This window comes from Furipterus horrens, unplaced genomic scaffold (genome assembly GCF_987537825.1).
Source record: "Furipterus horrens unplaced genomic scaffold, mFurHor1.1.pri manual_scaffold_4, whole genome shotgun sequence".
Taxonomy (NCBI): Eukaryota; Metazoa; Chordata; class Mammalia; order Chiroptera; family Furipteridae; genus Furipterus; species Furipterus horrens.
Genome location: NW_028327174.1, coordinates 42,870,006 through 42,883,098, shown reverse-complemented (window position 1 = coordinate 42,883,098; position 13,093 = coordinate 42,870,006). Strand labels below are relative to the sequence as shown.

Genomic DNA, 13,093 nt, shown 5'->3' with positions numbered 1-13,093 from the left:
CTTTCTTCATAAAAAGTTAAATGTAAATTTAAGTGGAAGATAATTAGGTAAATACAGTTCACTTCAAACACAATTAATTGTTTGCCAAGCTTCGTGCCCAGCATCAGTCAATGAACAAACACAGCCATTGTCCCTGCCTGAGTGGACACACTGAAAGGTGATGACTGAGCTGAAACCGGCAAGATAAATATAGAAAAAGGAAATAAATGATTTTTTGAGTAGGTAACAATAAGACTAACGTGCTTAAAATGTAACAAGGAGTGAGATAAAGTTCATTATCAAAGATATTTGAAAGATTGTAAAGTGTAAGGACCCAAAACAGTGATACCTGGGACGTTTTGGTGGTTTCAAAAATGATCGGGGTGAGTAGGTTATGTATCCTCATCAGCAAAATCAAAGTTAGTTACTTTATGTCACTTAAGTAACTATAATGCTTTAAGATAAAATAAACATATAACTATTTGCTATATGAAATGAAGCTTGAGGAGTTATTATATTCTGCTCTATTTCTTTAGATTTTGTAATTGGTAACAAGAGACCAACTCATAGTAATTTGCTTTTAGAGTCCATATCTAGTGCAAAGCATGATAAAGAGAAGCTATTCTCTCAACATTAACTTGGCTAGGAGGAAATGAAAAGCTCTGCAGTGGCACCATATAAACCCATTCATTAAATAAAAGGCAAATGACACATAGTATATTAATGTTAAATACTACTATACATTTATTTTCTATTTTATAACTCTATATCCATCAAAGTCACAGAGGAAATCTGAAACAAACTTAACAGAAATAAATGGAAATAAAATTATCTAACCTTATGATGTCTTTGGCTTTGCATCCTATATGTTTAAAATCAAAATTTAGACGCAGTTCATCCAAAGGAAGATCCCATATTTTGCTTAGTTTCCCCATTTCATTGGGAAAGGATCTCAGCTCCAAATTGTAACTAACATCAAGAGATGTCAGATTTTCAAGACAGCCGATCTCAGGAGGAATCTTAATGAAAGAGGAAAAAGGGGCAAATTCTGTCGGTAGGAAGGAAAACATGTGCTGCCAGAAAACAAGGTGCAGATAGGAAACTGGAAAGGACCAGAGATCCCATGCAATGTGCACAGCCTTTCAAGAGAGTTCTAAATCCTCCCAAATATTCGTCACAGTTTTCATTACACATGTTCAAAAACACCAATATAAGAAACTTGCTCAAAACAATCTATGTCAAGTATTTTTAATCTTTGAAAACCCATTTCCCCTTGGTAACACATGTCTTCTCTTCACAACGTTGAAAGTAAATTTCTTTAGAGCTTTCCAAATCCAGTCATCTGTAGATTCAAGTCTGTTCCCTTCCCTCGCACTGTGTGTTCTTTAGTAAAACTAGAAGGATTTGGTCTTCACAAACTTATATACAATTTAATGTTATCAAAACACAACTAAATGTTTATACTTTAGGTGGCACATTAACTAGAGTTCTTTTTTTCTTCCTGTCCCAAATTTTTAAGCAATATTCATTATTTTGGGAACAAAGAACATGAATTTGCTGGCAAAAAATATCAGATACCAAAAATATTCAGTTATTCTGAACCTCACAGTTTTAGACATTCAATTCTTTTTGGCTTTTATAAACAATAGGTTTGAACTTGGGGGAAAAAAGTTGGTTTTTTCTAGGAGAACGTAATTGAACAACAATAAAATAAACGTTAAATATTTTTTTCTGAGATGAATGGTTAGTCAATTTCAGATTTGTAACAGACGCAATGGAGTGCAGCAAAGGAGGTGGGCCCACTCAGGTGAGGGGTGGCACAGAAAAGGAATGCAAAAATTTAAAATTGTAGGAAAGAAAGTTAGCTGAAAAAACACAGGCTATTTATGGCCCAGTGTCAACTTTAGAAGTGTAGAGTATCTGAGAGTCTGTTAACAGATCAGAGATTTTAGTGATTAAATGACACATTTAATACTTTACATAATCTCACAGTTAAATATATATTCATGTAATTCTAAAACAGAGCACGAAAAAAGTGATTTTTTACAGAAAGTAAGTATTGTTAATACATTGATTTACCTTAGGATAGCATTAGATCTTATTCAAAAAATAGGAAATATACAATAACAGGTTTTTAAATGATAATTTTAAAGATGCAAATTACGAAAGCACATTTTCAAATTGGCAATAATTTTAAGCAAATAAAGATGACTTCTTACCTCTTTGAGTTTATTATGAGAAAGATGTAGTTTCTCTACTCTAGACCATGCATGTGCTTTTTCACTCAAGTCCAAAATGCTGATCTGATTATGACTGAACAAGAGTTCCCTTAAGTTCAAAGATTTCCAGTGTGCAGGACTTGGCAGATATTTAATATCATTGCTGCTCATATCTAAGGATCGCAAACTAAAACAATACAATGCCAATATGAAAACCAAATGAATGTTTCCAAAGTACATGAAATTACACCACCAGTTATTTTCATTAGAGATAATAACTTTAAAACTAACAATATTTATATATAAGCACGCAGTCTGTTTTTCTGTACACATAGGTATATATGGGTTAGAAAGAAGGCATGTCTCCCTAAGAACATTTAAATTAATAAGAAACATTAAAAGCAACATTGAGGCCTAATTTCCTTACTTTAGAAACATAAAAATGTCAATCTCAGAAAGAGAAAAAGAACAAATGTTTTACAAATATTTATAATACGTGAGAAATCATAATTAACAAATATAAAAATGGTCATTAAAATTCCTGCCTTCTATTCAAGAATTACAAATATGTAGCTCCCATGTCTCTTTTCAATTTCAGTCATTACTGGGAGGATTATTCAGAGGTTGTACCTTAGAGTTAATTAATATTTTGCATGGGCACATCCTTTTACCAGCTGTCTCCGTGTGATAAACAATGTAACACTGAGCATAATACCTTGCATACAGTAGGCCCGCGATGCAAAATAGTTGCTTTCATACAAGAACATGCCACTCAAAGTTTGCAGAAAATAGCAGAAAAACATGTGTTACATATAAGAGTACGTGTGTAGGAAGAATAAAGACAGTCAATGATTGTGGCATATTTGACTAAAAGTTTGCCTGGACTTTTACAACTACGTACTGACCCCTTTTGTCCAGCATATTTGAAGCATGATGAATTAATTCTAAAATCACATAGCTGTGTAGCCTGCTAGACAGATTTATGTCTACACAGCAACATTTTTTAAATGTACAAGAAAATATATTTGACAGTTTTAGAGATAAGACATGTATGTTTAGCAAACAATGAAAAGAGACAGACCCGAGAATCACCAGATTGTTCAAAGCAGTGTCTCTTAGCCTCAATAGAGATTAAAGCTGGCCAACTGGATGGTCATTTGTGGAACAACAGAATATATTTAAAGGAATATATACAAAATGCTGGAAATGTATGCCTGAAGATGACATCTAAAGGTATAGTGTAATTAGGGACTAGATAATATTGTCAGTTCTCTGGGAAGAAATCTTCTCTCTGGGATCTATTTCAATCAAATTTCATAAATATTGAACTTCCAAACACAGTGTCTGGATTATATCATCTTTAAAATACAGGACCACCTGCATTCTGGAGGTGCCTGTATCTTAGAGTTGAGAATCTGAAGTCAAACCATTAGTGTTTAAAACCAGTCACTTTTGGCTAATTACTTTGTAACTCTCATAGTAAAGTGAAGATAATAACAGTAGTTATTTCATAGGACTCTTAGGAAGATTAAAGAAATGAACCACTGTTGAACAGTTAGAATGGTGTCTGACACAGTTTAAAGCTGGAGTTAAATTAACTATTATGTTTGTCTGACACATTCTATGGCTAGATTATAACTAAGCATTATTTGTCTATATATGTATATATCTGCATGTATACAATTATGGATTTGGTTTATAATGTATGACACAATTAGAACAGTATTTAAGATGACAACATGTTTCAAATCTAATTAATGCAGGAATCTGTTAACAGGAAGCTTTCATTTTTGTTGAAAATAACCAAAAACATCCCCAAACACCTGGGACTTCATAAATTGTCCTAATCTTCACCAAAAACATCAATGAAACGTAAATATAATTTCCAAGTTAACAGTTTCTTAGAAACATATCAATCTCCAGAGGAAATAAAATTTTTAAAGTTAAAGTGATAGGCAGTACAATCTTATTCAATTATAATAATGCAATTATACTGTAAATAATTTTAAATTGTTTCTACACAACACCACACTACATTAATATAAAAGTTTAAAAATCCAAGTAACAACTTTGCTCTTTGATCTAGTGAATGTCTAATATTCATAAATTTAAAGACATTAAGCTGAGTAGCTTTAGAAAAAATTACATTTCTATGCCTAAGCCAAAACCACGTTTCTGGGGCTCGGTACCAGCTTGGGTGGTTTTAAAATTAGAGCAACAAACTTACTGTGGAAGATTTAAAATTGCTTCTGGAACACAGGTAAACTTGTTTTGAGATAATTTTACACTTGTCACCGAAGAAGGTAAAAAAGGCATAGCAGCTAAAAGAAAATAAAAATGAGGTAAGGGAAATTTTAATCATGTTAACTAGATTTCTACTGGATTCTACAAGAACAGCTACCAATGACCTGTCACTTTTCTATTCTCATACTATTTTTATAAAAATCTACTTTTAAAATAAGGTAATATTCTTAATTGTACCACTAAACATTACAAAATATACCATATTTACACAAATCTTTGGCTAAAAAACTATCTAAATATAAATTCATTTGTGAACCATCTATAAAATTAAAAATTATTAGAATATTCATTTTAAACTATCATATTATGTGAAATACATTATAGATAAATTCAAATTACTCTTAAGTAACTAAAACAAAACAAAACAGTCTGGAATACTAATTTACAATATAATATAAAGATAAAAATGTTTCATAGTACCATCACATGAAGAGTATTCTATGGAATAATAATAAGTGTTACTTAATAAATATATTCATCAATCATGTGATCTTACAAGATTATGGAAACATTAGGTAAAATAAAGTGAAATATCTCAGAGTTCTTAGTATTCTGGCATATGTAATGAATTTCCAAGACAGAAATACAGTATGAGGACTTCCAAGGTATAAAATTTTGTGGACCACTGTATTGGAAACTGAGCAAATCATGCAGCCTGTTTTGTCATCTGCAAAATAGTGCAGTCAGACCAGATGACATCTGAGATCCTTTGAAAATCTAAAAATCTATGGTTGTAACAAAATGGCTTGAGAAATTATTTCTTAGTATTTTTGAGATTAAAAATATGACTTATGCTTTATCTAGAAAATCTTCAAGGGTTAAAAAGTTCCAGGACACTGCTAGAAGCTGTCTTCCTGAGAAACAGAAAGGTAAGTGCTATGCTACACTTCGCCTGCTTCCCAAAAGTATTTGTGACAAAGTAAGTTAGTAGAAATGATTCTCCACTTGAGAGTTAAGAATCTTGAGGTTCAGATGCTGTATGGAAAACACTTGCAAAACTAAAGAACTGAAACTTCATTTCACATAAGATTATTTTAATGGTTGGTGGTCTCACTTACACATCACCTCAGTAGGGCATCCTCACAAAGATAAGACAACTTCTAAAACTATTCAAGTTGTGTAGTGAAAACCAAAGAGATTTTTGAATTTAGGTGTTTTCAAGTTTTCACAAATAGTTAATTAATTCTATGTCCTAGCACGTCATACAAAGATCTCAAGTGCTTTAATTTCCTCAATTAGTCAAGCAGAGACCGTACTTGTCCTACCCTATAGGGTTTTTGTGAAATGCAGCTGGGATGACAGATTGACCATAACCAAGCCTCAGGGTCCTTTGAAATGCTCTTTTCCCCAGACCCAGCATAAACATCACGCCTCCCTGCCTCCACAGTACGCATCAGATCCCCCTAAGATATCCTCTTAACTTCTGGGACCCTTTCTTCACTACACTTAGCACAATATATGATTACATTTAGTTGTGTCACAATTATTTAATGCCAGTCTTTTGAATTTAAGTGCATGTTCCTTAAGGACAGAGACTGGGTTTGTTTTGCTCACTAGTAAGTGAATCACCCTACCCCCAGTTTCAGGCTCATGGTAAGAACATGTTCAATATTAGAAAAGGGCTAGGAGAAGTGAGGAAAAAGGAAAATATTAAGCATATTCACATGGCTTTTACCATTATTAATTTCTGATAGTTCTGACAAATTGACAAATTAACATTTTTTAAAATAAGTAGTCAAACTGTATTCTGCTATTAAAAAGTGTTAAAAATTATTTTACTGAAAAAAATAATCTTATTGAGTCAGGTATAGAATAGACACATGAGTGGCAAGGTGCACATGGCCTCCATTAAGGAGGATAAAATATGAGGGGTTCCTGTTTATTGCTGTAAAAGTATTTTGTCCTTAGTATTAGAATGTTTAGATAGGCTTCAAATGAACATAATCACCTGTTATCTCACATGCTAAGGGTATTCCATGACTTTTAATAAAAGTAATGATCATATTATGTATTATTGTAATATCTTACATAAAGCAAGAATTCAAGGAATGTACATTAACCTTACTAATTTAAAAACTGTCATTAATTTCTTAAAAGAACAGTAATATTAATTATACTTATACTCTAAAAATTTCCGAAGAAATTTCAGTAGCAAACTCAGTATTCCTGCTTTACCCATCTTAAGCAGCCATAGAATTTTTAGTTAAGCTGACTAAAAGGAACTATGATGTAATGACTATTTGTAGCCCAAGGTATTGTCATCTGGATCTATGTCAATACTAACCTGCTAAAATTATTTTTAATTTAAAAAAATTTAATATTAAAATATTAATATTTTAACAGTTAAAAGGTAGACTTTTTTTCAAGCACCGTTATATGAGGTCTGTCCAGAAAATACCCAGCTTTGTAGTATGAAAAATATACATTTATTGACTAAAGTACAAGAAATATTGTACACAGGACAATGATGCCTCAGTCCCTTTCAAAGTAGGCACCTTGGGACCTCACATATTTCTCCCAATCACCATCAGCTGCCCCATCGTATTTTCCTGAATATCATAAACATGAACTGTCTGAAATTTCCTCGTTTTCAAAAGTGATTTTAGTTTTGGGAAAAGCCAGAAGTCTCAGGATGCCAACTCTGGGCTGTAGGGGGTGCTGCATCACCTGGGTGATCTGAGGTTTCACATACGTGCACGAGATGTGATGCGTGAGCGAGCGCATTGTCATAATGAAGCTGCCAATCACCAGTTGTCCATATCTGCGGCCTTCTGAATCATCTGAATAGTTTCCCCGGAGAAATGTTCAAACTTAATGCAAAATTTGATGCATTTTCATTGTTCTACTCACTCAGTCATTTTGAATGCAATGACCATACAGTGCACATGCTCACGCAACAGCACCCACTGACTAGTACAGTGAAGTAGTCATTGTTCATGCATGCACATTCCAGTTCACTCTCCTTGGCTGCCAGGTTACATCGATGTCATGCAATCCATCCTCATTATATTAAAAATGGTTGGACTTTTTCCAGACAGACCTCATATTTACAGAAAATTTGAGTGGAAAGTATAGGCTTTTCCTTTCTCTCCTCACCACCACTACCCATAAACACACATTTTTTTCTCTATTATGAATAATTTGCATAGTTCAGTATATTTGTTATAATTAATAAGCCAATATTAACACATTATTATTAACTAAATGGCACTGGCTGGTTTAGCTCAGTGGATTGAGCGTCGGCCTGCGAGCTAAGTGTCGCTGGTTCGATCTTCCAGTCAGGGCACATCAGAGAAGGAAAACTCTGACTCCAAAAAACCTCCGCTGCCTTGCGGCATACCTCTTCAGGGGAAAGGCCAAGGGAGTAAACCCCGACAGAAAATCCGGAGCCGGAGTCCCTAAGGCGGTTTGACGTTGTAGTCAACGCCGGCAACTCCTGCGGCGCACCTGAAGCCAAGCTGTATTGACTCCGTCTTTCCCTTGGACCCTTCAGCTGCGAAGAGAGGGGGGGTCTGCTGCATGGGCAACAGCAGACCCTCCATATCACCCTGCCCAGGCTCTGTAGCTTCAGCGTCATTGCAAGATGTCGATTCAACACGGGAGGAGACAGATACGATGTCACTCCCGAGTCGGACTGCACAGCCATTCTCGGCGGTGCAGATAGACTCTTAAGACGCTACACCATCGTCTCTCAAGACGGACGGCTGCCGACGACGACGACGATGATTATTAACTAAAATCCACAGTTGACAACAGAGTTCACTCCTTTGTGTTATACTTTCTATAGGTCTTGACAAATGTATAATGACATGTGTCCACATGACAGTAACACACAATAGTACCACAGTCTTAAAACCCCTTTTTCTACAACTATTCATCCCTCTCTTCCTCTTTCCGAACTCCTGGCAACCACTGAGTGTTTTACTGTCTCCATAGTTTGCCTTTTCCAGAATGTCTTATAATTGGAATCGTACGGTATGCAGCCTTTTCAGCTTGGCTTCCTTTACTTAGCAATATGCATTTAAGTTTCCTTCCTGTGTCCAAGGCTTGACACCTCATTTCTTTTTATCTCCAACCAGCTAACTTTATATTTGAAACTCCAGTATAGTATTCAAATTAAAATAATACCTTTAAATTCCTCACCTAAAATGCCCTATATAACTCATCCTATAACATTCAAAAGTACTGGTAAAGAGAAGACTCACACAGAACACTTACCAAGAAAATTCATTCTAGCACTGAAACTTTCCACTTTAGGACAAGCCTCAAAAAAGTCCTCTGATAGGGATGAAATGTGGTTTTTACTAAGGTTCAAAATCTTCAGCTCCTTCAGGCTCAATGGGGGACACATTCCTGATATTTTATTTCTAGTCATAGGGAGAAAAAGAATATTAAATTGCATGAATGTGTATGCTTTAAGAAAAAATAAAAACAATTTACCTTAAAAGAACAGCACCAAAGAAGATTTTTATACTAGTTGTGAAATTTTAAGTCAACTGATACAAATTACAATATTAGTTGCCTCAGTTCTCTTTTAATCATTTTACTGTTTAAAACTTATTGCTATAGAAATAATGTCAGCCTATTTTGTCACGTTTACAAATGTAAGGCAACCCTTTTGTGTTTAATGAACCCTTCTTACCCTTCTAACATGAGCTGTTCCAATTTCTCTACCACATCACCAAGGTTCTCAGGCACAGAAGATAGCTGATTATAGGACAGGTTAAACTGTTTCAGGGTCAGACATTTCACTGCAGGATCCAGAACTACTAAGGGTCCAATGTCATTCCGAGAGACATCAAGGTTGGCAATACAATTCATTTTCAATAAGTAGGAAGGAAATGATGTAAATTTATTACTGTGCAAGTCCAAATGTGTCAAACACTTCAGAGTCTGGAAAGATAAAATTTTAAATTCTAAAATGAACCATCGAGAAACTTAAGTTTAGCTAGTATTTCTGCCTTTCATACCTCTGTTGACTAGAACCATTAAGAATCCCCCCAAAACTGAAAACACAATGAACAAGAGAATTTCAGTATACTGAAAGTCCAACTATCTCTGCTCTAAAATGGATAAAACCAGAAAAAAATATAGTAGGTAGGCTTTCACAAGCAGAGTCACAAAAATAAGGTTTAGAGTTTAATTCAGCTTTTTTTGTAAGTTATGCCTGCAACAAGTAAAAATGGAAGTAGAATAGGACTCAAATATTTAAACTAATGACTTAATGAATAAATAGTACAATATCATCCTGGGGAAAATATTTTTAAATACTACCTTTTGGAAATTGTTATACATTTTAATATAAATAAGATCTAACCATAAAAGTAGTCACTGTATATTTCGTCGGCAGCCATCCGTCTCGAGAGACGATGGTGTAGCTTCTTAAGAGTCTATCTGCACCGCCGAGAATGGTTGTGCAGTCCGACTCGGGAGTGACACATGTATATAATACATGTTATATTTAGAACTTCTTTTTAGGGAAGTTTTTGTTTCAAATCTCTATTTTTAAGCAATTTCTAAGTTTACTATGATAATAGCAAACCTTCCATTTACATATTATGTCTATTTTTAAATCTTTGATATGAATTATTGCCAAAGGTCTAAAATACCAAAACAATCACTTCCCTGTGCTTTTCTTTATGTATCAATATATTTATCCTCACATGGAATTCTGAAGTTTGATGTTATTATAAAGGCTTATTGATGGATCTTTGCCCCCAAAGTTGTTTCAGACTTTTTCATTGTTCCAGATCCAACCAGATTATTCAGAAGGATAATTTGAAAATTATTTGTTCTCAAGGTTTAATCAGGATTTTTTTTTTTTTTTTTTTGTAAATAGTTAGGCAGGAACAAACACTGCCACCTAGGGGTGCCAACTTGAAACTTCCTTAAGAGAAGGTTCTCAGCTGCTTCTTTGAATGCCTTCCGTTTCACCTTGCCATGGCTCTCTCCAAATTCATTCTCTCTCTGTCTCTCTCTGTCTCTCTCTCCCCCTCCCTCTCTCTCTCATTTTTTTAACTAGGCTGAATTATGGTTTTCATTTACTTATTCTAACTTACATTTATCAAAGGTCAGTTATTAAATCTTTCACAAATTAATCCAATATTCATCGACTGAGCCTCTACTATATGTGAGACCTTACTGGGCACTGGGGATAAGACACAAGCAAGCCTGAAACAGTTCCTGTTCTCAAGCAGCTCACAATTTAGTGAGGACAATATGCCTTAGATAAAAATGTATGGGGGAGTGAGCACAGGGGGGAATTCCAGGATGTGGAGGAAATGTAAACCAGGTGGGTAACCAACCTAGCCTGGAGGGAGGGAGGAGAGGAGAGGAGAAGAGAGGAGAAGCAGAGGGTAAGGAAGTGACATTTAAAATGACACTGTGTGAGCCCTGGCTGCTGTGGCTCAGTGGATTGAGCATTGGCCTGCCAGCCAAGTGTCATTGGTTTGATTCCCAGTCAGGGCATGTGACTAGGTTGCACATCAGGTCCCCAGTTGGGGGTGCAAGTGATAGGCAACCACACATTGATGTTTCTCTCCCTCTCTTTCTCCTTTTCCCTCTCTCTAAAAACAAACAAACAAACAAATAAATAAAATAAAATGACACTGTGTGACTTGGAGATTTTTAGTCAGGCAAAGAGGAAGAAGAGAAAGAGAGGACACGTTTTAGACATGACTGCAGGGGGGGGGGTCATCTTTCTTTATTCTCTCTCCAGATATACAAACTTTAGGAGAAAGACACAGTGAAATATACTTTAAAATCATGCAATGTTGCTTTTTAAATATCTCAAAAATACTGTGACTTTTAGGGAAAATATATTTGCAAGAAAACTAGCTTTTAAAAAACCACGTATATCCTTTATCAAACTCTACAGTTCAGTCAAAGAAATCAGATTAATAATTAAACATTTGTTAGTAAGTTTTAAAAACTTGTCAGTCTAAGTGCTTTGGCATCTAATCCATAGTACACAAAAATGATGAACAAATTCACTGTTCAGAGGATTACCCTCTCAGCAGACAATTTTATACCTTAATTTTTATGAAAGGAGAACTTTGAGGGGAAAAAACAGTTTTTAAGGTACATATAATTTTGAAACTCAATCAGTGCTCTAGGGATGGTTGGTCAGGCTTCTGTATTTGGCAGATGAAAAAATCAAAGGCTCGGCGCAGATGGAGCAGCACTCGTTATGACCCCACAGGTGGCACCTGAGCCAGAGCCAGTACCACCGAACCATGTCTTGGTCCAACCTACCTGATTTAAGTAGTTTAAATTGTTTTTACAACAATTAAATAATTGAAGGCATAACCAACATAAAGCCTTGAGAGACTTTAACGGGTACCCTGTGTCATTAGGACAGATCTCTGAATTCCTTTTAACCACGTTTCCATTTCCATTGTGGAGCCTCAGAGATGTTTCTGAACACCACCCAAAGATACTTGTGTGAGAACCAGAAAAATGGGGGAATTACTGTCCAATGACACACAATTTATTTTTAAAGTTTAACCATATAAGTTAAATGTCAATGCAAAAGCTCTTCAAATACCCTGAGAATTATTAGGATAAATTAAGTTTACTTCACAGAGTCGATGTGGAAAGCTCGTGAGTGCATTCTGGTGAAGCTCCAGCTTTTCAAGATGCTCCAGATGCCCACTTATACAGCATTTCTGGCTTAGGGCGTCAATATCTCTTAGTTCATTTGCTGAAAGATCTAATGATGTGATATATTCTCTCTCAGAAGCCAGGGAAGAAGTACTGTCTGAATGCCTCATATGGGATGGAAGTCTCGATGACCCTTTTGTCAAACACAAACAATGGAAATATAAGCAGCTAATTTAACTTAGTAAATGTTTATTGATCACCTAATAGTGTAGGCTCTCTTCAAGGCACTGGAGATTCAGCAAAAAAACAAACTATGAAACTTACATTCCAATGCCAGAGATGGAAAGTAAATAATAAATATTTAATCACGCGGTATTAGTGTAAAAAAAAAAAAACAAAAACAAAACAGAACTGGAGAAAGGGATGAAGAGTGGCATTGGCTAATATTTACATTTCAGAAAAATAGTAGGAAAAAAAGTATCCTATATAACACCATAATGGCAAATTTTTAAAGATCTAAATGTATTCATTTTTCTATAGTCTGTAGAAGTATTAAGAAAATATAATTTGAAGGTTATATAAGATGAAATTGGCACCAAGAAAATTTGAACAACCAGAAGAAATGTAACAAATTCTATATTCTGCTCAAAATAGCTATTTAATTATGATTACTTTCAAATACTTACTGAGTGAATTATCTGAAGACAATATTTTTCTTTCTCGCTTCAATAAATCTTCATGACTGAAAATAGGCCCCTATTAAACAAATAGACATTTAGACTACAATCACTGTCATTTTTTCAGAGGAAAGAGAATATTTCCTGTCTAGTTTTCTTAGGAATCACTATAGGATTTCTAACATAAGTAATCACAGGACCAGCCACACCATAAGACAGAGACCTAGCCTGGGTATCATAGACATGAAGCTCTGAAAAAAAAAAAAAAAAGGATAAAACCATTTTGAAGTGTACTTAGTCCATACAAGTAGG

At 34.8% G+C, this 13,093-nt stretch overlaps 1 protein-coding gene across 1 annotated transcript in view; it reads right to left on the bottom strand.

Annotated features, from left to right (window-relative positions):
* The window catches only part of LRRK2 (leucine rich repeat kinase 2), a 143,917-nt gene that overhangs the window by 56,299 nt on the left and 74,525 nt on the right, over positions 1–13,093 (bottom strand). Inside the window, exons 22-28 of the mRNA XM_090273021.1 lie at positions 12,791–12,860; positions 12,080–12,297; positions 9,145–9,395; positions 8,721–8,869; positions 4,426–4,519; positions 2,199–2,385; positions 817–998 (exon numbers count right to left, since the gene is read on the bottom strand). Coding sequence (XP_090129147.1) covers positions 817–998; positions 2,199–2,385; positions 4,426–4,519; positions 8,721–8,869; positions 9,145–9,395; positions 12,080–12,297; positions 12,791–12,860 — 1,151 coding nt within the window. The remainder of the gene's footprint in view (positions 1–816; positions 999–2,198; positions 2,386–4,425; positions 4,520–8,720; positions 8,870–9,144; positions 9,396–12,079; positions 12,298–12,790; positions 12,861–13,093) is intronic.